This window comes from Macrotis lagotis, chromosome 1, assembly GCF_037893015.1.
Source record: "Macrotis lagotis isolate mMagLag1 chromosome 1, bilby.v1.9.chrom.fasta, whole genome shotgun sequence".
Taxonomy (NCBI): Eukaryota; Metazoa; Chordata; class Mammalia; order Peramelemorphia; family Peramelidae; genus Macrotis; species Macrotis lagotis.
Genome location: NC_133658.1, coordinates 27,374,188 through 27,400,720, shown reverse-complemented (window position 1 = coordinate 27,400,720; position 26,533 = coordinate 27,374,188). Strand labels below are relative to the sequence as shown.

At 36.6% G+C, this 26,533-nt stretch overlaps 1 protein-coding gene across 2 annotated transcripts in view; it reads right to left on the bottom strand.

Moving 5' to 3' along the window:
- CTNNA2 (catenin alpha 2) overlaps positions 1–26,533 on the bottom strand; it is a 1,546,517-nt gene that overhangs the window by 166,924 nt on the left and 1,353,060 nt on the right. For both annotated transcript variants that reach the window (XM_074196107.1, XM_074196106.1), the window contains one exon: positions 1,249–1,341. In XM_074196107.1, the coding sequence (XP_074052208.1) occupies positions 1,249–1,341 (93 nt within the window). The remainder of the gene's footprint in view (positions 1–1,248; positions 1,342–26,533) is intronic.

Here is a 26,533-nt window from a genome sequence, read left to right as displayed (position 1 = left end):
TTTTTCAGAGGAGAGAAAGTCCATTAAAAATTAATGATTCTCTTTCACTGTCTCCTGGAATGAGCTCATAGCAGAGCCACAACTTAGGGGACTAAAGGGATACGACATTTATACATCATTGGTTTGATTTTATACCATTTTATATTATAATGAGAAAAAAAATCCCACACTTCATGGCACAAGATCTTTATTTTGAGATCCTATCAATGAGTTACATACATTACAATGAAGATTCTAGTGACCAATAACACATGGTAAGAATGTAATTCTTAATTTTCAAACTTTTCTTAAGGTGTACATGGATTGCATCATGCCTCTTATCATTTCTGGGAAGAAGCAAATGACAATATAAAAAATGAATATCAGTGAACTTAGTTTAGGAATTTTATTGTTGCATTTCTAATTTAAGTTTCTCATTAAAATGATCCAAGACTTTAACAACTATCTTTTGAATATCTACAGCCATCTTTGCACTGTTAGAGGTACTGTGAAAAATCCATGGAAATCTAAGCCATTTTCCATGTCTTCAGGAGTTTATAATCACAGTTAGTGAGAAAAGCTTAATACCAATGGGACATTTAAAAGACTGACTTTGAAAATAGAAGGCTGGGATTCAACTTCCATCTCAGGAATTCACTAGTTATATATAACACTGGGGAAGTCAGAGAACCACCCAGAGTCTCAGATTCCTTATCTGTAAAATGAGGAAATTTTGCTCAGGTGACTGTGGGGGTTTTTCCAGCTCTAGATTTAGGATTACATAATCCTTAGTCCATGCATAGCCATAGAAAAGTCACTTGACCTCCTGAGACTCGTTTTCTTCATGTGTACAATGAGAAATTTGGACAACATGCTCTCTTTTTTAGTTCCAGACCTATGATTTCATAATCCTAATTCATGAAGTACTGATTCAGTCAATGACTGATATAGGCAGTAAGAGATATTAGACTATAGAGAACATTTCTTTTAGAGAGTATTCAATGGTTTCCTCTGGCTAGCAAATTGTTCACACTGGACCTTTAAAAGGAAGCAAGATTTTCGTAGGGATGGGAGGAAGGAAAAGGTCAGTGCACAAGGAGACACAAGTCATACATGGGTTAGGAGATGTTTGAAAGAATCAGTAAAATTGTGATCTGAAGAGGGAAAAGTGAAGATTTGTTTTTTTTTTAAATGGGGCAGTAGTAGGAGATGGGCACACCACACTATGGAAGTACCAAAGAATTCTAATCCAAGAGTAATCAGACTTACCTGGGGACAGAGACTATCAATCTGAGTTGCTGCCATCCGAACTAACTTCACTCCTTCCTCATTGTTGGAAATGGAGCAGGCCAAGTTGGCAACCTGCATTTAAGAAAAATGGAAAGAAAATTATATGGGAGGTAAAAAGGCAATTGAGGCCTTTTGTCACTGAACATCTTCTGAAGGGCAGAGAATGACCTCTGAGCCCATCTAGTCAAATTGGTACCTAGAAAAAAAATCCTTTCTAAAGAAATTATGCTTGAAACACCTAGTCTTAAGAACTTATTATGTACCAAATACTGTACAATGTGAAAAAGAAGAGTAAAACCACCATCACCTACAGTCCCTGCCCTCAAAGAGCTTACAAGCTAATGAGGTGGCAACACCTGGATAAAAGATAGGTGTAGCATATCTGCAGAATCTATGCAAGGGAAATTGAGGTCTCCTGGGAAAGGAGAAGAATTCCATGAAAGGTTGAGTTGTGAACTGATCCAACCATTCCAGAGAGCAATTTGAAATTTTGTTCTAGCAATAACACTGCTATGTTTGTATCCCAAAGGGATCATAAAATCAGAAGAAAAAAAGACCTTACATATTTATATCAGTACTTTTTTGTAGTGGCTAAGAACTGGAAATTGAGGGGTGACCAATTGAGTAATGACTGAACAAATTGTGGTGTATATAAATATGATGGAATACTATTGTTCTGTAAAAAAAAATCATATGCACATGAATTTCAGAAAAGCCTGGAAAGACTTTTATGAACTGATACTCAGTGAAATTCACAGAACCAGGAGAACATTTTCATGAGCCACTCTCTGCAGTTCAATGAGCAAAGATAACTCTTAAAAGACTTGTGATAGAAAATATCATCCTCATCAGAGGGGGGGTGGTGAACAGACTTTAGAGTCTGAATGCAGACAAAAAATACTATTTTCACTTTTTAAAAATGTATTTTATGTTTTATGTTTTTTTCCTTTCTCATTTTTTCTTTGTGCTGATTCTAATATGAAAATATGTTAAACATAATTGTTCATGTATAACTTATATCAGATTGCTTGATGACTTGGGGAAGGTAAGGAAAGGAGAGAAGTAGAAGGATGTGGAACTCAAGATCTTGCAAGGAGTGAGTGCTGAAAGTTTTCTTTACATATAATAGGAAAAAAAATTAAATTAAATTCAAACTAAAATAAAGAATTCCAGTGAGGGAAAACCCACTAATTTCTGAGATAACCACAGTCCACTCTACTTTGGGAAAGTTTTCATTGTGAAGAAACATTTCTTTATATCAAGATTTATTATTCCTCTTTGTAATTTCCACTCATTTATCTTGTTTCTGTCTTCTGAAATTGAGACACATACGTCAAATCTATTATATGTATGACAACCCTCCAAATTCGGAAATAGTTAAAATTCATCTTCCTTTCTTTCTAGAATCTTCTTCTCTTTTGAAGATTTTCTTCATATTTCATTTCAAGCCCCTCAGAGAGAGAATGATTAGAAGACTAGGTCTGGAGTCAGAAAGACCTGAATTCAAATCTAAAATCAGACACTTACCAGCTCTATGGTTCTAGGTTAATCACTTAATCTTAGTTCTCTGACCTGTAAAACAGGGATGATAATAATTCTTCCCCCAATGTGACTATGATGATCAAATGAGGTGATATTTGTGAGGTGATTTACAAAGTTCAATATAAACCCTATCCATTAATATTAAAATAGAATCCTAGATCAAGAAGGGCCTTAAATGAGCATCTGGTGCTGCAAAATGCAGAATATATTAGCTATGTAAGAGTGGAAGTATGCATTAACATGTGAAAAATGGATTATGCCCAATAAATGGAATGATGCTATTTATAAATATCTTTTAATAATCTACATCCATAAAATGATTTTAACTTCAAAATTGATTTATTGGCATTATTTTCCTATTCTCACAATCTAATGATATAATTGGAACAATAATTATTAGACTCATTTAACAAAGATGGAAACTAAGGCCCAGGAAAATAAAGAAATGTATGCAAAGTCATAAAAGCTAGTTGCAAGATATGTCTTAGGATTCGGTTCTAGGGATGGTAGCTTCCCTTATACTGTCTCTCAGAGAATATGTTACCGATATGATCAAAAACATGGACATATTCCTCACAGTCCCAGTTGTCAAGGAGCTTACATTCTATTGGGGATAAAATAACCCAAGCCTGAAAGGGATCTTGGGTTAAGTGAGGCCAAGAAATGGCATCAAATGCTTAGCACATTGCTTTTGATGGGGAGGAGGGAAAATGAATATATGACTCACTTTTCAATTTGATCTGCATTGTTAACAGTTTTCCATCACTTTTTTAAGTCTCAACCATAAGTGTAAACTTATAAGAGCCCAGGATTCCAGGGGCAGACTTGAAGGTCGAGTGGAACAGGAATTTTCAAATTAGACCATTTCATTGTGATCAGTTTTTTGTTCTTTCTTGTATGTAAGCTGGGATAAGATGGATTAAGGCATCAAGAAATATAGATTTTTATAATAGCAAAAGGGTTACTAAAAACATTAGAGAAATATAAAGCTTTTCATTTGACTTGGTGAATTATTTTGAGAAGCTATGCACAATTACTTGAATCACAACAAAGCACTTTTATATAACTATCATTATCTTAATAATTTTATTATGTTACATATCAACATATCGTATAATATTGTTTAAAAATTACAATAATAGTAATTTTTGACATTCATTTACATAATAAGGTTTATTTTCCTCATAACAACAGGTAGATAACTGATCAAAGAACACAATTAGAGCTGGACAGGATCTTTGAGTTCATACCATCCAATCTCATTTTCAAGATGAGGAAATATAGACTCAAAGGCCCAAAGTGATCTTTGCAAATCTAATTATCTCTAAGTTATAGATGAATAGATGGAAGCTAAAGAAGGTTAACAGTCACGGTGTTAGGGAAAGCCAAAGCTAGGCCTTGATTCGAAGTCTTCTGATTTTCAAAAGTGATGTTTTTGCCAATGGAATATTGGTCTGGCTGTCACTAACTCTGAATGCTGTTATACCTATAAACAGAATTTACATCAAATGTGTCAGTTTGTTGCTTTTTCTTTAACCCCTGAAGAAGTTTTAAAATATTATGTAGGCTGTTCACTATCTGCAAAGGCAGCCCTGGCAGTGAGAAATTAGTCATGGAATAATTCAAAAGCCTCCCCCCTGCCACCTAAGCCTTCGCATCTTCCTATTCTCCTTCTTACAGTGTTCATCTGTTTCCTCCTACTTTGCCAGGATCACATCTGTTCTTCGCCAGAACCATTTGGTTTCACAGTTATTCTCATTGTGGCTTACATGTATCCTGATATACAGCCCCAGTTCTTTGAGAATGAGGGGTCCTCTTGAGAGAACTTTTCAGGAAGCTCCCAGGCTCCAGGTTAAAACAACGTGCAATTTCTCATTTTAATTTCGTTGTTAAGACAAAATTATTCCACATACAATAGACCCTTGAAAAACATGTCTAAATAGTTATCCATTAACTGCCTCAGCTATCAAAGGACCCAGGGGGACAAAATAATCTCTCACCTCCTTCCAGGTCTAACATTATGAGTTTACTCATAATTTGAATGTGATTTTAGAAACCTACCCCTAAATTAAGATCCTCCCAACAATGTGATATTTCATATGATGTTTGATTTTCTGAGCTATCAAAATAGTCATAATTTCCCCAAAACAAATGGTAGAGATATTCTGGAAATCAGAACATCAATCAGTGGATATGTGGATGCTAGGACTTTAATAAGTGTCATAGAGTTACAGGTGGGGGATATTGAAATCATAGGATCCAGTTTTATGAGCAATATATACAAATATCAGTTAAATAATCATCATGTTTTTAATTGAACTGCTTTGGTCCACATGAAGAAAGAGCATCTTAATCAATCTACTCAGCATACCTATGGCTCTCCATTCTGAAACTCTTCTTATAGGCCACCAATTCCATCCATTCCAAATGTTTTCTATTTTGAATATAATCTGCTTAAGGGCAGGGATCATGTGGCCTTAGCATTTGTATCTCTTACAACTTAGCATAGAGATTAACACGTAGTTCTTTATAAATTCTACCTATCCATCTATCCATTCATCCATCCATCCATACATCCATCCATACATCCATTCATTTATTTACATGAAGGACCCAATCCTACCCAAGGTGTCGTGGGAATATTAAGAATTAGTCACCAAACAAGCATTTGGTTAGTTCTTACTTTTCGTCAGGCAGAAGGACTGGGAATACAAATACATGAAAAAGGAAAGACAGATCCTGCCCCCAAGAAGTTTACATTCTAATCATAATAACATAATAATTATGTATAAAAAAGGTATATCATAATTCTTTATAATTATAATAAAATAATGCAGCAATATAATAACTCCCAAAATGAAGTATAAGAGAGGGGGCCAGAGAGGAAAGATAAATATGATGTATAACCTGAAAAGGAATGAGACCTAGATGAACTGAATGTCTTCCTTAAATGAAAGTTCTGAATGGAGCCATCTAAAGGAACAGAGAATGAAGTCACTGAGGTGTTAATTCTAGGCTAGTGAATTTTCAGGACTAAGAAGTTTCTGGAAGTAGGGAAGAAGAAATCGAAAAGACAGACTGGTAGGATTCAATCTGGGTGAACATTTATTAACATCTCTGAACCTGAGTTTCCCCAATTTTCTCCACTCTGAATATTATCTTTTCAGGCTTCTTTTATATTGTGAATCTCCAGGCTCCTACTTTTGAACCTAAAGAGCCTTTCAGTCAACAGAAATTGCATCCAGATTCTGTGAATTTGTACTCTGTATTCTCTGTGCCTGTAATATTTAACAATATCTCTCATGCATACCACATCCAAGTTTTCGTATCTGCTTTTGCACTTTCCTACATGCTTTCAATGTATTTTCTCCTTACCTCTGCCTCTTAGGATCTCTAATACTATCTAATAATCTAATAATAGTTTTGAGACCTTTCCTGATTGCTAGTTACTTCCAGCTGCTAGAGGACCCCCCCTTATCTTTAATTTTTGTGTATATATGCTAATTAAGCTTACATATTTATGCATCCTCTCTTCTGTTCTATCACTCTCTCAAAATAAATCTTCCCATCATATCATGAGACATCCAGGTGATTAATAATTGAACTGAAATTGGTTGGTTCACAGCACTATGCCAAGACAAAGATGAGACTGGTTTCTTGGAAGAGTCAAGGAGATGGACTTATCTTACTGAGTTGATTGACCATTTTTAAGAACCTGATGATTGTAGCATTATTGTTTCTTTCACCTCTCATCATTCCCTCAAATGAGCAATGAAATAGACTGTATTTTGGGGAAGTTTTCAGTCAAATAATCATGATAAGAAAAAATATAAGTGAAATCTGTCTGCTCTATCTTCTTAAAGGGTCTTAAACTCAACATGTTTACATGCTCTCTTTATATCGATATCTATACAGATATAGATACATACATATATATTTTTCACTCTACTGAATTTTATGCCATTAAAGTTACTATGGAAGGATTATGGAATTTAGTTTGAAAAGACTGGGATGTGCTTTATGACTCAGTCACTTACTACCAATAGGAATCATCTGAGCAATAGGTAATCAAGTTAGCAAGGTGTTAATAATCATCTAATTTAACTCCCTCTTTTTTTCCAGATGAGGAAACTGAGGGCCAGGAAGAGGAAATGTTTTGGTCAAGTTGATGGAAATAGCAACCAACAGAACTTTAATTTGAGCCTAGATTCTTTCCCTCTCAATCAATTGTTCTTTTCACTTTATCACATTTTTGTACCTCCTTACTTTTATAGCAGGGGTTCTTAATGTTCATTGTAAATCACTGCCTTTTTTGGAAGTTTGATGAAACCTACTTACTTCTTTGTCAAAACATTTTTTAAAATGAAATTTCAAGGACATCGATTTTGAAGGACATCCTAAAATTCATTTAGAAGTTAATTAATGGGGCATCTAGGTGGTACAGTGAGTAGAGCACTGGCCCTGGAGTCAGGAGGTCCTGAGTTCAAATCCAGCCTCATACACTTAATAATTGCCTAACTGTATGATCTTGGGCAAGTCACTTAACCTCATTGCCCTTAAATAAAAATTCTAAAAAAAACAAAAGAAAAATAGATATTAATTAACTTGAAGGTGTTTTGTTTATTTTGTTTTATTTTGTTTCCCCAAAGGATATTCTATTTCATTGCTCATTTGAGGGAATGATGGACAAAGATGTGAAAGAAACAATAATGCTATTATCATAAGGTTCTTAAAAATAATCAGTCAACTCAGTAAGATGAACCCATCTCCTTGACTCTTTGAAGGAACCAATCTCATCTTTGTCTTGGCATAGTGCTGTGAAGCATTCATATCCACAGGCCTCAGGTCAAGAACCCTGTCTTTATCACATCATAGACACAGAGTTAAAAGGGACTTTAGAGCCTGGCTGGGCCAACCTGCTCATTTTAAAGATGAGGAAAATCAAATAGACAGCTCAAGTGATTTGTTCCATATCACAAAGGTAGTAAAATTCAGAGGTAGGATAAAAATCCACCTCTTCACTCCAAATCCAGTACTCTGTCTCTCACTTGGCTTACTTGGCCTTAGAATTTACAACAAAAAAGAAGGGAGTGGTTTACTTGAATCATGGGACAGTTTTTGACATTTTCAAGTTACTACTGCTTATTCTCTTCTCCTCCAAATAGCACTATTTGAATGTAAATATTTTTTTCTTTTTAAAAATTTTAACCTTCCTGTGGGCAGGGACTTTTTTTCATGTTGGCCATTGCATCACCAGTACCTTTTGGGAGCTTGATCCATTTTCATTGATTTGATTAATAATGCACCAGACATAGAATGATGAAAGTCTTAGAGGTCATAAACATAAATTGAAACAAATTTATTGGTTGCCTACTAGTCTTCCATTATCAAAGAAGACCAAAAAATGATAATATTCTGTAAGAGACTAGTTACAGCGTGTTCAACAATGACTGATTAGGCCAATATAATGCTCTGCCACAGATCAGGCACAAATAGTCCATGGGTGTCTTCTAGAGGCAGATTGCTGCACTAGACACCTGAGGAAGGCTATGAAGAGGCAGGTAATTGGGTAAGCCCTTTTGGAGGAAGTAGCATTGAACTGAGTCTTCAACAGACTTAGTAATTCCAAATGGCAGAAATAAAGAGGATCACAGTTTCAGAGCAGGAAGGGCTGACAGAAGCTGTCTAATCCAATCTCTTCCTTTTACAGATGAGAAAAATGAGGCACAGGGAGGTTAGCTGCCTTTGGTAGGGTCCAATCCCAGTTCTCTGCCATCTAGGATAATGGAAAAAGCAGGTCTGTTTGGCAGGTCAAAAGCAACCTGTTGTTTCCAAACCCAGAAAGTTGTTTTTATTTAACTGCAGCTCTTCAATTCAAGAACAAATCTTTCTCTTATGGACATCACAATAGAAAGTGATCGCCCTGTTCATGCTGCAGACTGGCCTGGATTCAGTGGAGAAAACAAAACACTAGAGGAAAAGAAATGCCTTGAAGGTTGAGTTTTAATTAGACATTAAAAACCAGTTCTAATAAAGCATTTGGGGCATTTAACTAAAAAGTGATATGGGGTGAATCAGATAGAAGGCATCGCCTTTCTCCCAAGTGCTTGTAACCAAATTACATTTTTAATGCTCTTGTGTACATTCTATTGCCAACACTGGCATATATTCCATTTATCTAACCCCCAAACACTGCCCCATTTCATTAATTTTTACAGCTGCAGAAGCATATTGGTATTTTAAGAAGAACATACTATTAAAATAAAACAGATTTGCCATTCGGGGGTCCATAAAGCAGTTGTCTTTCATGTTCGCATTTTCGTCATCATATATTTTACTGATATTTCTTATAAAATGAGCTTATTTACTATTAACTGGAGGTTCTTGAAATTTACTGTTGCCAGTCAAACACTGCTCAAACATTGAAGTGGCAGAAATCAAGAAAAAGTGTCTGTGTGTGTGTATGTCATCCAGAGAACTGGGCTATGGTTAGCATCCATCTATACCTATAATACTTCTTAGCAATGAGCAAGAACAGGGGCAACGCAGGGCAGAGCCATTGACTTCCATCACGAAGCTCCAACGTTGGCTCCTACACATGACTTTTCTTAACCTTCCTAGCCCCAACAGCTCTCAACTAAATAAGGTTGTAATTACCTTGTATTTATCTTATATAAAGCTAAACAAAAGAGATATGGATAAAGAACTGACTTCAAAGCCAGTGGGATCTGGGTTCAGTTCATCCTTCTACCATATCTACTGTGTGTCAGCCTTCAGGCAAGTCACGGAAACCCTTGGTGTTCTAACCAACTCGATATGGCTCTAAGATAAAGAGAAATTGCTGACCAGCACCAATAGGGTGGGGAGGAAACTGGGTGAGGCAGTGTATAGAGCAATAGACTCATTTTCCTGAGTATAAATCGGGCCTCAGACATTTTCTAGATGTTTGACCCTGGGGAACTTTGCTTACCTCAGATTGCTCTACTGAAAGGAAAGGACAAACCATTCCCAAATAGGATCACAAAGTGTCAGATATGATTGAAAAACAAATATACATTCACATACATACACACAAACACACACACACACACACACACACACACACACACAAATAGAGGGAATTTCCTCATTAATTCCCAATCCTATAACAATGTGAAATACATAGATAAATGGAAAGTGAGTTCAGTGAGCACATTTTTATCTTTCTGCGTATCCTTAGCTCTGAAAAAGCTTGAAAAGCACTATAAATATAAACGTATAAATAAATGCTAGCTGACTGACTAAGCATTTGGTCTCTTCAGGTTCATCCCAAATGCTAAGATCAATGAAAGAAGTTGTTTTGATATGCATGCTTTCAACATAGCTGATGAAATAGTAGCATGAAGTCGGCCTTAGACAAGTAGGGTTTAATAGCTTGGGCAAAGCAGGAAATATAAGCTTAATGAAGATAAATATTTTTTTTCCCTTTTTGAACCTGTTTGATGATCAGTGATACTGGGAAAATCCTCCCTGGTTTGTGATAAGGATTGACTGGAAGTTATACCAGGGTAATGAGGCCATATTATTCTTGTGTTGAAGAAATTGGGGTTCCTAGCTAGCAGTATGGGTTGTTTCACTATTTAATAGATAAATATTCTTGTGTTGAATGCATTTCAACAGCTCACCTTCCAACTTCTTCATATCTTGGCTGACTTCTATCTCGTAGATTTGTAAGCAAAAGTTTTCTTTTTTCCTAGGAATCATATTTTGATAAAATTGGTTCATACACCAACTTGTTCATCTACTATTTCCTTATTTCTCACCACTGAAATTCTATAATTCTATGATTACCTCCTAATTTAAGTAATATTTATATTAAGACTTGAGGCAGCTAGGTGGTACAGAGGATAGAATAAGGGAGCCCAGCAATACTCATATTCCTGAGTTCAAATGTGACCTCAGGCACTTATTAGCTTTGGGATCCTGGACAAGTCACTTCATCCTGCTTTCCTCAGTTTCTCAACAGTTAAATGAGCTATTGAAAGAAATGGCAACCCATTCCAGTAACTTTGCCAAAAACAAAACAAAACAAAACCACAAATGGGGTCATGACAGAAACACAAAGACTATCTTAAGAGCTCATGATCGGGCTAGTCTAGTCATATGGTGTTCCCCTCCTTAGAGCCTTTCATTATATGCTTATTTTCATTCTCAAAAACCTATCTCAAAGCAGAACAGCCTCAGTGCTCATGTTCTGAGAGACATGCAAGCTATCAAAGACTATTTGCTTGCCTCGGCACAAATTAAACCGATCAGTCTGTCCTGGTGACTTTAATGGAGGCAATCACCAGTTCACATCCATGAACAAATTGATGTTCCTGCTTCATTGCTGAATCACTCAGCATAAATCTGTACCCTTCATATATAAAAACTTCAGGGGCCTAAAATAATGCAATAAAGCATGACGGGACAGCTTCTTAATACAGGCTCATCATTAATATGCTGTTGGGAAAAAAGGAAGTTAGAAAACCCCGCCTGCTGAGAGCTCTTTAACCAACAGAATGGGTTTGATGGGCTTTTAATTACGTAGAGGTCCTTTAGTGATTTTTTTTGTTCTAAAGCTTACTTGGAAGGGTTCAGATGTTGCATATGCAACTCCTGTTGATGTTCAGGAAAGGAGGAAGAGAGGGACAATTTTCCTGATCTCTCTAAATCTCAATTTATGAGGCTCAAATGAAATGGTTGCAAAGTACCTTGCAAACCTTAAAGTGCTATATAAATATGAGCTATTAGTTTTAAATAGAATAACAGTCTTTAGTAAGCATTTACTGTGTGTGTGGAGTGCTTGACAAATATAAGATAAAAGAGCTCAGTTGTTTTTTAGTCTGATTCTGTGTGACCCCATTTGGGATTTTCTTGACAAAGATAATGGAGTGCTTTGCCATTTCTTTCTCCAGCTCATTTTACATATGAGCAAATAGAGACCCAAAAAAAGTGACTTCCCGAGGGTCACAAAGCTAGCGAGTATCTGAGGTCAGATTTGGACTTGGGTCTCCAACAACTGGGCCACCTAGCTGTCCCTTTATGATCCAATATAAGAAATAAATAAAACAATCAAGGCAGAATCTGCCTTAAAACCTCTTACATTTTAATAGAGAAAAAAATAGAGTACATAAATAAGTGCTGGAAAGGGGGAAGAAAAGGATGCTAATCATGGATAAAAGACAATATGAATGGCAGAGTTGTGAAGGCCTAGTTCCCAAGAAGAAAATCCAAGCTTCATTCAACAGAAAATCCAGGGGGATTCAGGTTTGGAGTCTAAATACTCCATGAGGTAGAGATACTCCAAGAGTGGTGCCTTGGAGAAGAGATTGCAGGATTGACATGGTTTCATTAGTTATGGCCCCTTCTGCTCTTCAAGTCTTTTTTCACCTTACTTCTCAACATAGACTCTAAATGAATGACAAGAGTCTTCTGGTTGTTCCACAAACAAAACACTCCATTTCTCCACCCCAAGTATTTCCATTGACTATCCTTCATGATAGGAACACTTTGGTTCCTCCATTCTGACTACTGACCTCCCAAGTTTATTTTAAATCCCAAATAAAATACCTTCTGTAGGAAACTTTCCTCAATTTATTTAATTCAAGTGCCTTCCCTTTATTAAGTTTTTTTCTATTCATCCTATATGTCTTGCTTGCTACATATACATATACATATACACATACATATACATATACATATACATATACATATACATATATGTGTGTGTGTGTGTGTGTGTGCTTGCATGCTTGCCTGTCCATTCGATTATAATTTCCTTGAGGGTAGATGCTGTCTTTTGACTCTTTTTGTTTCCCTGCAGTTTATCACACTGTCTTTTACAAAGTAGATGCTTAATATATGTACACTGATTCACCTGTTTACCTCAGTTTCCTCAACAGTAAAATGAGATATTGAAGGAAATGGCAACTCATTCCAGTATCTTTGCCAAAAAAAAAACAAACAAACAAAAACAAATGGGGTCATGAAGTTTTGAACATGATAGAAACACAAGGTTCCTGATCTGGCTAGTCTAGTCATATGGTTTTTCCCTGTCATTATATGCTTATGTTCATGATGACTTTCACATACAATGACCCTGAACAGCAGTTGTTATTTATCTTTTTTAATATCTGGGTCCTAGTAAATGTATTTTGAATGAATAGAGGCAGCAAGATGTTATAGTGGATAGAGCACTGAACTGGCAATCAGGAAGACTTATCTTGCTGAGTCCAGACTCTTACTAACTATGCAAGTCTAGTCAAGTTACTTAGTTTTACTTGCCTCAATTTCCTCATCTGTCAAATGAACTGGAGAAGGAAATGGCAAAGCACTCTGCTATCATGCCTGGAAAACCCTAAATTGGTTCTTGAAGACTCAGTCATGATGGAAAAGACTGAATAACTCTCTTCCTGAGAGGGGCCTTGGTCCCACTCCTACCTTTTTTTTTCTTTACATCCTTCCTACCCTCCAAGCCCAAATCAAACCTTCCCAGCTCTTGAAGCCTTCCCTAATAACAATAAGCCATGGGGCACTCTGACTCTGCACCTCAATGGTACTTATTGTCTGGATCATTGGTTCAGTGTGTAATTATCCACTTTCTTGTGCTATTAGTTTCCTGTTTAATACTAATAATAGCACTCATGGACCACTTTTCGGTTTTCAAAGCACTGTAGATATTGTGTCTCATTTGATCCTCACAAGACCTTGGGGATATAAGTGTCCTTATTATCCTCATTTCAGAGATGACGAAATGGAGTGAGAGGTTAAGTGATTTGTCCAGAGTCCCTATTAAATTCCTACAAGCATCGTTCCTCCAAATTTAAAAAATGGCAAGAGCGATGGGAGGGAAAAGGAATAGCATTTGCAGAACATCTATTTTGTTAAGCACTTTACATATAATATTTCATTTGAGTCTCACAACAATCCTGGGAGATAGGTGCTGTTATTATCTCCATTTTACAGGTAAAGAAACTGAGGCAAACAAAGGTTAAGTAACTCATTTAGGATCACACAATTAATATTTGAGACAAGATTTGAATTTGGGTCTTTTTAGTTTCAAGGGCAGAACTTGATCTCATGGGCCATTTTTCTATTTCTAATGGCCTCAAACAGATTCTAAATTTCTTGTAGACAAAAACAAATAAGCTAAAAAACATACATAAGATGATAAGATAAACAGTGTTCTGGATTTGGATTTAAGAAGACTCAAGGTCTAATTCATCTTTAGATACTAGCTGTGTGACTCTGAACAAATACCTTAAAGTGATTATCTTTGTCCCCATCTGGAAACCAGAGAGTTAGCCTCAGTGACCTTTTTAGGTCCTCTTCCTCTGTCCCCACAATGTCCCCTATTCCCCCCTCCCCCATACTGGTTCTGAAGCTATGATTTTGATTTCTAAGATATGGATAATATTAGTGGAGCAATGAATGTATAGAGTCCTAGACCTTGAGTCAACAAAACTCATCTTCTCTAGCTCAAATCTGGCCTCATATGCTTACTAGCTGAGTGATTCTGGGCTTGTCACTTAACTCTGCTTCAGTTTGTGCATCTAGAAAATGAACTGGAGAAGGAAATGACAAACTACCCTAGCCAAGAAAATCCCAAATGGGGTCCTGGAGTGTTGACCACAAGCCCCCCAAAAACAGCTGAGGAGTGTCTCACATTACTGATATGAACTTCAAATATGAGGGTATCTGTAAAATACTTTACAAACACTAATCTACATGATGGCGGTTTTATTATAATCAATTTATATTACGCCTCCCACCCCACCACCTTCAGAATATAGGTTGCTTTGTCTTTTTCCACCCCATCCCCTACTTTCACTAGATCTTGCCCAGGACCTAGAAAACATTAAATATTTAATAAATTGAATGGATTTGATCACCTGGGAAATGTGACCTAACTGTACCCTTTTGCCAATGACTTTGGCATCACATTTACCATCTTTGTGACCTCTGCAAAAAAAAAAAAAATCCCAATTCTCCCAGGCCCTGTTGGCACCAGCAAGAACACATCCCACAATGTGCCTTCCTCAAAGGAAGTCACATCTGCTTGCTCAGGAAGAATTTCCAGTCACCACTGGAACTGGGATCTGACAGGAGAGATGACTTCAGTAACGCAGCCTTCCTGCTTTGAGAGAGTGTACGTATTCAGTCACAGCCTTGCATGGGCAATTTTTACATCTGCTGTCTCGAGAGAATGTGACCTGCTCTAGTGCCAGGGAGCAGCTGGGCCTGGAAAAGTCCATGGGCACATATAGCCTCGGGTTATCCTAGCTAGCTAATGCTCAGGAGGGAAGAACCAACTTACAAGTGCCCTTCAAATGCTCCCCAGCTCAACAACTTTTGACTACACTATTTCATTGCAATTTCTCTAAGCTATCTTTTTCCTTTTTCTTTTTACTTTAGCTAAACCAATCACCCCCAAACTGTGGACTTTCAAAGGGGATGTCTGTGTGTGTGTGTGTGTGTGTGTGTGTGTGTGTGTGTGTGTGTGCAAGAGAAAGATAGTCACATAGAAATGGAAAAAAAACAGAGAAATGGAGATCGAGATAGAATGAAAGGAAGACATCTAGCATGACATTCAAACCTCTTTCTTTGGGATTTAAATCCTTCATAATCTGACACCAATCTCACTTTCAAGACTAATTGTTCAATCTGCTTCCTTACCTATTCATTTCAAGTCAAGCTCCTGTGTACAAATCTGGACTACAATGCCATCTTACTTTTATTTCTTAGAATTCCTAGATTCTTTTAAGTCTTAGCTCAAGTCTTAGCCTAGGAAGCCCCTCCTTTCTCCTTTCCTCTTCTCTCCATCAAGTGAGTATTGCCTCTTTGAAATTACAATCTGGTAGCTGGATAGATGGATAGATAGACAGACAGATAGATAGATGAAGGATGGATGCATAAATTAATAGACAGACAGAAACAGATAGAGATAGCCACATGTATACACATATGTATTTATATAGACAGATATAGATATATAGATACATAGATGTATCTGTGTATTATGTATATACAGATACATATATACACATGGGTATATCTATCAAACAGTCAATATTTATAAGTGCCTATTATGTTCCAGACAATGAGATAAATGAAAGGAATTCAGAAAAGGCAAAACAATCCTTGCCCCCAGGGAACTCAGAGTCTAATGGAGGAGACAATATGCAAATACATGGCAATAAATTATGTACTATAATCAAAAGGGTTTGAGAAGGAGAGAGGGATAGAGAGAAAGCCAGCCAGCCAGAGACAAAGACAGAGAGATGGTCACACAGAGAAAGAGAGAGATGGGGAGGAGAGAGAGAGAGAGAGAGAGAGAGAGAGAGAAGAGTCAGAGATGAAAGAAGAGGAAATGAAAGGAAGAGGAGGAAGGGGAAAACAGTAAAAGGAAAGGAGACAGAAAGAGGCAGGGGCAGAGAGGAGAGATGTGCCTGGCAAAAAAATAAGTGGCTATATATTATATGTGTCCAGCAAATAATAACTACTTATTGACTTGTCTGCCTCTTCCTTTCAATAAAATTTTTGATGAGAAAATGTATTCTTCCTTTTAGTATCTCCAGCTATCAGCAGAGTGCCTAGCCCACAGTAAGAGCTAATAAATAGATGATAGTTTGAAATTAATTGTCCTGAGATCTCTAATTGTTTTCAGTAGGAAAGCACCATCACCACATTCTCCAATGCAAAACCCATCATTCAAGTGTGCTTTGGCCAGGGTCGAGATCATATGAGCTCAACGCCTCATGGGCAGATAATCAGCGTGGTGAAATTGGGTGGGCTGTTTTTGTTAATGATTTCTTCCCTATGAAACTCAGCCATGTGAAAACAGCATAATCAGTTTTGCATTTTAAAAGTACATTAAAGAATTAAGCTGAAGTTAGGGGAGGTTTATAAAGATGAGGCAGGAAATATTATCAAGTGCTTTCTCCAGGGTATATAAGGAACACCACATAAATATTAATAATGATATATTATTCTTACCTAGTGCATTGGACTTGATAAGGGACATTCATATGTATTATTACACTTGATTCTCATAGGATTTCTTATAGTCAGCAATGACAGAATTGATGCTCTTCATCTTACAGAAAAGGAAACTAAGGCCCAGTAAGATGAAGGAATAGTTCCCATATTTAAATCCTTGCCCAGTTTTCCAAACAATTTATTGGCTCTCAATCAAGTAAACATTTTTTAATTATCTATAGTGAGTCAGTCATTCTGTTAGACATTTAGTTTTCAAAGGTAAGAGTAAAATATCCCCAGGTCTCAAGGACCTTACATTCTAGAAAACTGAGATAACATATAAACATATGGGTCTATATTAAATTCAGGTAGAGTTGCAGAAAGTCATCAGTATCACCCTTTCTTCAGAGTCATTGAAGTTCAATGACAAGACCAAAAAAAAAGTCAAGAAAACTGGTGATGATTCAATAAGCAATGTCTTCAAAACTGAACCAAAGCTCTAAGTATTTCGTAGTACCTGCCTCAGCAAACTTCATGGTCATTGGAACAAATTATTTTTGTCTGCCCATCCTAGTGGGGGACATCTTTAAATGCTTGGGGTAGACAGTTCCTAACTCATTATTGATTACTCTCAACCTGGTTTAGTTCATCTACTGAGACAATTTTCCTGGGCTGTCTACATTGCACATTCTACAGCTTCTTGGCACCATATGAGAGCTGGGTGAAAGTTGGCATCAAAGATTGAAGGGTTGCTCTGAAAAAAGTTTATAATTCCTCACATCAGAAGTCTTCCCTGAATACTCCAGGCACCCCAGAAAGGGTGCTATGTCCACATTGTTGCTCACCTTTAATCATTTTCCCACCCACTTATTGGAACACATCATGGTACAAGATAAATCACCATGTAGTTCATTCCCAGTTTTGCCCCTTTGTTATACAACCTTTTATAAATTATTTCAGTTTTCTGAGGTTCAGTTTCCTCCTTTGTAAGATGATGGACTTAATCATGCCTCAAATACCTTCCAGGCTAAATCTGCCCTTAATTGATTAGGAAATTCATAACTCTACTCACTAGGAACAGTTTGCTTTCTAACCACCCCATCTTCCTTCCTATTTATTAGTCTGCTCCACTATGTAATCCAACAGATCTAGCAATATCTTATTTGTTCCCCCACTTATTTGAAGACTTTTGTTCAAGCTCACTGCTGATCTTCCAAAAACTAAAAATGTTCACAGACATTTCTGGTCATAGGAAATTGAATTTTGCAATGAGGGGTCATTATTTGGGTAGGGATTCAGATCCAAAGACATAAAAATTTAGTAAATCAGGTCTTGTTGTCCTCTATTTCTTCATGTGTGACCTTGGATAAGTCATTCACCTTCATGAAGCTTGATTGCCTACTCTGAAGACTATTGATAATGGTAATCAATAGCACCTACCTAAGACACCATCTTTTGTATTCAAATTAAAGCAATTTTCCCAAGTTATTCATGTTATTGAGACCTATTTCAGCTATGCCAAAAAGATCTGTATTGTCAAATCACAAATATCACATCACACACACACACATACACACAAAAGATGACTCCTGCATTGCTTTTGTTTTTTTCCCCTTTCAGGGAAGAAAACTTTTGTTTTCACAATGAGATGCAAGGTCTTGAAAGTGAATTCCTTTAGAGAGATTCCATTGACTGATGTCCACTCTGAGAAGGAAATGAGTGACAACAGATTTCAATCTGAAAACAAATGTAAATGAAAAGAGGATCAGTCCAAAAGACTCTGAAGAGGAGACTGCTTGAACTTGAAGGACAGGCACAGAGGGAAGGGGATTGTAAAGAGGGGAGATGACAGTAAACATTTATTTCCCAAGTCTAAAGTTGCGTCTTAGAATTAAATAAAAAAGAATTAACACTGACTCTGATCTTAACTCTTTACAGTCTCATTTCCAGCATCATCATTCAATAGAAATTGTTCTTGCCAAACATGCCAAGATCTTTTAATTACCTCTATTTTTCTATCCACATCCACCTTGGCCTCTCAGCAGCCTTTGAGATTGCCAAAAGCCTGCTGCTTGGTCTCCCTGCCTCAGCTCTCTCCTCATTTCTGTTTACTCAGCTATCAGAATGATTTTCCTGAGACACAGACCTGACCATATCACTCTCTTATTCAATACCATCAATTGGTTATCCATCATCTCCAGAATCAAATGTAAAATCCTCGATTTACTTTTAAAGCCCTTCAGAACTTGCTCCTGTTATTCCAATTTCTTATATTCCTTTCCTTACTATATACTCCATCACTGAGTGACATTGGCCTTTTTACTATTCTCTGTACATAAAACTCCATCTCCCAATTCTAGGAATTCCAGGGGCACTTCCCTATTCCTAGAACTCCCTACCCTCTCATCTCCACTTTCTAGCCTCCCTGGCTTCCTTTGAGTTTCAGCTCAAATCTCACCTTCTGCAATATTTCTGATTCTTTCCAATCAATCCTGGTTCTCTATTATTTGCACACTGGAGTTTACAGATCATTCCCAACATTACAGTGAGTTCTCTGAGATCAGGGACTTGGTCTTTCCTTTCTATCTATTACCCAGAACCAGCACAAAGACTGACAACAGAGGTCATTTAATTGAAGATGTTTTTATCAATATTTTATTTATTTTCCAATTGTACACATAGTAGTTTCTACCTATCATTTTCTGCAAGGTTTTAAATTTTACGATTTTTTCCTCCACCCTCCCTTTCCTCTGTCCATCCCCCCCCCCCATGGAAGGCAATCTGATAATCTTTACATTGTTTCCATGCCATACATATATCAAAATTCAATGTTTTGAGAGAGAAATAATAACCTTGAGGAGAAAATAAAATATTAGAGAAAGCAAAATTATGTAATCCATAAAACACTTTAAAAAATTAAAGGTAAGGGGCAGCTAAGTGGAGCAGTGGATAGAGCACTAGCCCTGGAGTCAGGAGTACCTGGGTTCAAATCCAGTCTCAGACACTTAATAATGACCTAGCTGTGTGGCCTTGGGCAAGCCACTTAACTCCATTTGCCTTGCATAAACCTAAAAAAAATGCCTGAGATGGGACTTGGGACCTTCCCCAGTCCTTGTCCAAGGCCAGGGCTCTTTTGGGGATGGCTAGGTGGCGTAGTGGATAAAGCACCGGCCTTGGAGTCAGGAGTACCTGGGTTCAAATCTGGTCTCAGACACTTAATAATTACCTAGCTGTGTGGCCTTGGGCAAGCCACTTAATCCCATTGCCTTGCAAAAAAACCTAAAAAAAAAATTAAAGGTAATAAACTTTGGTCTTTGTTTAAACTCCACAAACTGATATTTCTTGATTAGAACTGTGACGCAATCAAAGCCTCCAAAAAGTCACTTATACAAGGTCCAGTTTGAGTCCTTTATTTGAATTGTTTTACTTTTCTGGATAATATTCCTTGTACATCTCTGTCTTCATCAAAGTTGTCGCCATCATTCAAGACCAAATTCAAATGTACTTCCTCTATAAAATCTCAAATGTCTATAGAATATTCTCTGACTCACTGCAACCTCCCTAGGCCATCCAACCACTATCTTTCCTTTGCATATTCTTTCCTTATTTACCCAGCTATATATTGCACTTTCTAACATTTGCTTATAAAATAAATACCTTTGTTGCTAAAAACCATTTTTTTGAGTCCTAACCAATACTTTGAAATCCCACTTGGGATTTTCTTGGCAAAGATAATAGAAGGATTTGTCATTTCCTTCTCCAGCTAATCTAATTAGATAAGAAAACTGAGGTAAATAGTGTTCAATGGCTTGCCAGGGCCACACAGCTTTCTCATGTCTGAGGCTAAATTTGAACTTAGGAAATGAATCTCTGTGGCTCCAGAACTAGTGCTCTACCCACTAAACCACCTAACTGTCCTAGTAACTATCTTACATATTTCCATACCTCTTTTGTCTATGTCTACTTCTTTCCACCAACAGTGCAACCTCTCTGTTGCAGATTTCCATTGCCTCAAATCTGGACTATTGCAATATCTTAATAGTTGGTCCTGCCTCAGGTCTCTGCTCAAGTCATTTCACTCAGTTCATTTCATTAGCTATTTAAGATGATTGTTTTATTTCTTTATTCATTCATTCATTTGTTTGCATTTCTTATTTTCCCCAGGGATGTAGATGGACAATCATGAAAAAGCAACTTCTCCACTCAGTTTCTCTAATTGTAAATTAGAGTCAGTAATACCTGAAGTACACATATCCCCAATTTCCTTAAGACGTCCCAGAGAAACAACTTCAAATGCTGTGGGGATATTAAAGTATCTTATAAATGTCAGTTATTATCTATCTTTCTTGGTACACGCCCATACCAGATAGCAATCCCTCAGCAGAACCTCACCTTCCAAAGTGAAGGCCAACAAGAACATAAACAGTCAGATGAACTATAAACATGGCCATTTTAATTACATTTTAGCCATGTAGGGGTGTAAAGATTGAGTCATGTTGAATCTGCCCTTCCTCATCTGCTGTCTTCGAACACCCTTCTCACAAAGACATTATCGCCAAATCACTAATATTTTTCTTCTGCTGATTACTTCTCTTTCCAGAATGAGCATCTTGTGCTAATATTGAAGATCCTGTCTGGATGGCATTGGCATCTCCAGGGCTGCCTCAGCTTTGCAGATTTTATTTTGCCCTTTTAAAATGATTCTATCTTTCTCTAACTTATGTTAAGTCACATTTTTGTTCTTTTTTTAGAAAGATTTTATTTATTTTGAGTTTTACAATTTTCTCCTAATCTTGTTTCCCTCCCCCACCCTCCACAGAAGGCAGTCTGTTAGTCTTTACATTGTTTCCATGGTATACATTGATCTCAGCTGAATGTGACGAGAGAGAAATCATATCTATAAGGAAGAAAAATAAAGTATAAAAGATAAAAAAATTACATAATAAGATAATTATTTTTTTCTAAATTGAAGGTAATAGTCTTTGGTCTTTGTTCAAATTTGACAATTCTTTCTCTGGATACAGATGGTATCCACCATTGCAGATAGCTCCAAATTGTTCCTGGTTGTTGGAATGGAATGATGCAAGTCCATCAAGGTTGATCATCATCCCCATGTTGCTGTAAGGGTGTATAATGTGTTTCTGGTTCTGCTTATCTTGCTCAGCATTCACATTTTTATTCTTTTTTTGACATACTTCCAACCTGGGAAAAAAATCTTCACTTCCTCCATCAAAGGCCACTGATTTTCCCAGTGTCACTGGCTTATCACTCACAAAATGGAATAGGGACAGACTTGGTGAAACCAGAAAGAATTCTCTTCCAATCAGCATCTCTTGTGCTTCCTATCAATGTGACATAAGGCATGTCTTTTCAAACTTCTCTGAGCCTCAGTTTCTCTACTAGGAAATCAGGAGTAATAAACCCAACAATACTTATCATTCAAGGCTATTGAGAGGATAATGATAGTGATAGGCAATACATTTCCATAAAAAAACTATTTACCATATACATATATATGTATATGTATATCTATATATGCTTTTTAGCAATTCTTTCTCTGGATGCAGATAGCATCTTTCTTCACATATACTTTATAGTTAACTTGAATTTTTGTAATAGTCAAAATGAGTTATTCATCTCTAGGGAGGCAGAAAAAGAATTTTACATGAAAACTTTATTAAATATATTTAAAGAGAACAGTATGTTGTATATAATAGATTTGCAGTTTCAGGTGCAATCATCTTTATACTGTGCTTTGGAAATTCTTGTTTTCCATTTATTTCATAAATTCATAATAAAAATGGATGTGAAAAAGTGTTTGATTTACAGAAGTTTTGAGATTTATGTTAGTATCTCCTTTGAGGTTCACAACATACTTGGGAGGTGGGACCTATTATTATCACATTTAAGAACTATCTTTCCAGTCTCTCTATCCATTAGTCCGATTTCTTTCTCTATGATTCATCCAAACAGATTTTATCTCTCTTCCCTAACAGAACATTCCATCTTACTTCTCTAGGACTTGGCATTGATTACCTCCAGTAACTGGAATATTCTCTCTCTTAACTTCTACCTCAAAGAATCTCTCTTCCTTCTAGTCATAGCCCTAGCATCTCCTTAAAACATTTTGTTTTCTCCAATTGCTAGTACCCTCACTCCCCAGATAGCTTGTATTTATCTATCTTGCAATTATTTTGTATTTATTCTGCAAATAATTATATGGCTACCTGGTATCACCAGATGAATAAAATATAAATTATTTCATAATACAGGCTATTTCAGGCTCCATTCTTTCTGATTGTACTCACATAAGCTAATACAGTAATAACAACTTAGTGGTGCTCAATAAGTGCTTATTTTCAGATAGTACAGTGTTCTATATTAAAGAAGTAAATGGAAATAAAATTTAACTTCCTCAAGGTTTATGGATTAAATTACTTGTATAGTGTAATAGGCAGGATTTGAATACTGATTCTATTCAAGGTGAGTCAACAAACTTTTATTAAGAGTTTACTATATTAGGCCTTAAACATTCTTTCATGGGGACACAATGAATAAAGAGCTAGAAAAGATGGATAGAGTATTGAAGATAAACTAGATGCAGGCATTATGGTGACATAAGACCAGGAACTGACTTGAGGGTCCGCTACCAGACCCTTGGGAATGGAAGAATTAAGAATAAACTGAGAAATAGATGATATAAAAACAAGCTATAGCAATTAAGATTTATTTTTTAAAAATCTGAGAATGTAAAAGTATAGTAGATAGAACATTGAATTTAGAGGCAAGAAGATCCAGGTCCAAAGATCTCTTCAGACGCTTGCTAATTCTACTGCCTTAAGTAAGTCAATAAATTCCTTGTGCTTCAATTTCTTCATCTGTAAAATGATTTCTGGCATCTTTTCTGTTCTAAATCTATAAAGGGCAGCTAGGTAGCACAGTGGATAGAGCCCTGACCTTGAATCAGGAGGACAGGATTTCAAATCTGGCCTCAGACAATTTCCACTAACTAGCTATGTGACCTTGGGCAAGTCATTTAACTCTGATTGTCTCACATCCAAGACCATTTCCAGTTGTCCTGATTCATATGTAGACACTAGACCCAGATGGCTTTGGAAAAGAAAATGAATCTAGTGACAGCACAAAATCCCCTCACTTAAATCCAATTCATTCACTTGACACAGCATCACCTCCCTGATGTCATGGCCTTCTTTGAGAATGAAGAACAAATATCATCATCATCATCATCATCATTATTATTATTATTATCATTATCATTATCATTATTATTATCTATAGATGTATGACTATGCAATAGAGTGAACAACCTCCAAGTCCCTGTATGACATCAGGATTTCAGAACTGTGAAATCACAGAGTAAGGGCTGGTGTTGTTTAATATGACAAACTCTCTGTTACTCTATGAACTTTTTCCCCATGGAATTTTCTTGGCAAAGATACTGAAGTGATTTTCCATTTCCTTCTTCAGCTTATTTTACAGATGGGAAAACTGAGGCAAATAGGATTAAGTGACTTGCCCAGAGTCATACAATTAGGATGTATTTGAATTTAGATCCCCTGGGATTGCAGGCTAGTGCTCTGTTCACTGCACAGCCCAGCAGTCCCTAGAAGGGGAATTTAAAGACCATCTAATCTAAGACTTCTCAACATTTTTTTTTGTGATATGAATCTCTTTGGCAGTCAAATAGTTCCCACAAATGCCTTCTTAGATTCATGTTATTACATTTAAGAACATAAATAAAGGAAAAAATAAATTTCAATTATTAGTTTTCACCTTCAAATTCATAATTCCCTTGTTAATCTGGATTACATCTTAACAGCTCCTGGTCTAGTTCAATTCCTTCATTTCATAGAGAAAGAATGTAAGGATCAGCGAAAGAGGTGGCTTGCCGAAAGTCATATAGCTAGAAAATAGCGAACAGACCAAACAGGGGGTCTATATATCCCCATTGGTTTTATATTTTGGCCAAAGTTGATACAAAATTGACAAATAGGACGTCAAACAAAGAAGACCTGGATTGACATTTCTGGAAGAGTTCTGAAGAACATAGTCACTGGCACATATTCTGAAAAGATGTGATGAGTATGGGTTTCTATGGGCAAGATTGTAGATAATGCAAATAGGGTAGAATAAGTCCTGAATGAGCTACATTGCCACCTCAGAGACCAACTTAGTCCATTTTCCTCTTTTCACTGAGACGAGTGATTTGGCCAAGGTCAAACATCAGATCATGGACAGACCAGCTCCAAATCTAACACTCAGAAAAAAAAGGACTCCAAGTCTGCTCTGCAGATTCTTTCTGCCAGTAGCCGGGCTTTCACATGGGTCTAGGGCTAACAGCTGTGACTGTGTGGAAGGGCAGGCCATGTGCTGGAGGCAGCCAGGTGCTCGGCAGTGCCCGAGAGAGCTGGCTCAGTTGGGCTAAGCTGAGTGATCCCAATTGTGTCTTCTCCATGTCATTTGTACTGGAAGAGTTGGCAAGAACAAAGACAGGCAGAGCTCAACATTTGAATATAAAGTAAGCCAGAGGCTTGGAGAATAAGGGGACCATGGATTGAGAGCGGAAAAGATCCCCCAGGCCATCACATCCAAACCTTTCATTTTACAATTGAGGGAGTTAAGGAATAGAGAAGCTTGCTAATTTGTCCAATGTCACCCAGGTAAAAAAATGACAGATGGAAGGAAATCTGAGATGAGCTGATCAATATCCCTGAGTCCTGATTTTGGATCCCATTTTTTTATAGTCAGGAGAGAAAAGGAGGCATATTTGATTTCAGATTTGTCACTCAAATTTATATCAATAGCTAGATATCTGTATAGCTATAGTTATAGATAGGTAAACATAGATATAAAAATAAATACGTGTGTATTTATGTATATACACATGAGTGTTTATACATGTTTTCCACATTTATATTTTTCATACATTATATGTGTGTCCATCTACATATGTGTTCATGTGTGTAGTACATGTAATGTATTGTATAATGTGCATATGATGTGTGTTATAATAAAATGTATTCATATATAATATACATGAAATGGACAACTCTCAGTGTGTATAAATACAGATATCTATACTAAGTTCCTATTTATTTTCAACATGTTGCGTTATTCTTGTTACTGCCTATTATATGATATACATTATTATAGAATATTATTTATATTATATATTATATAATATTTCATTATATAATTTGGGTTGAAGTACCTGCTATTGTGCCTACTATGAGAAACATAAGAGAATGAATATAATTTATCCTCAAAAACTCAAGCCAAAAGTAATTTGCACATTTAAAAAATTATTTATTTAAGGTAATGAGGCTAAGAATGACTTGCCCAGGGTCACACAGATAGGCAATTATTAAGTGCCTGAGTCCGGATTTGAACTCAGGTCCTCCTGACTCCATAACCAGCTTTATCTACTGCACCACCTAGCTGCCCTATACATACTTTCTTTAGGCAGGGTCTAAGTTCTAAATGTAGTGACATGCAAATCAACTAATTTTCCTTTTTTATTGGGTACAGAGTTCAGTGTTATGTCGACACTGAAGGAAGCCCAGAGTATACAAGATGTGTGGTATTTAGGGAAAATTAAGATATTAACATTAGTAGGATCACAGATTTAGTGGCAGACCTTGAACAGCATCTGGCCTTCTCCTCATCTGGTAGGGGGAAATGAGATCCAAGAAGGTTGGAAAAC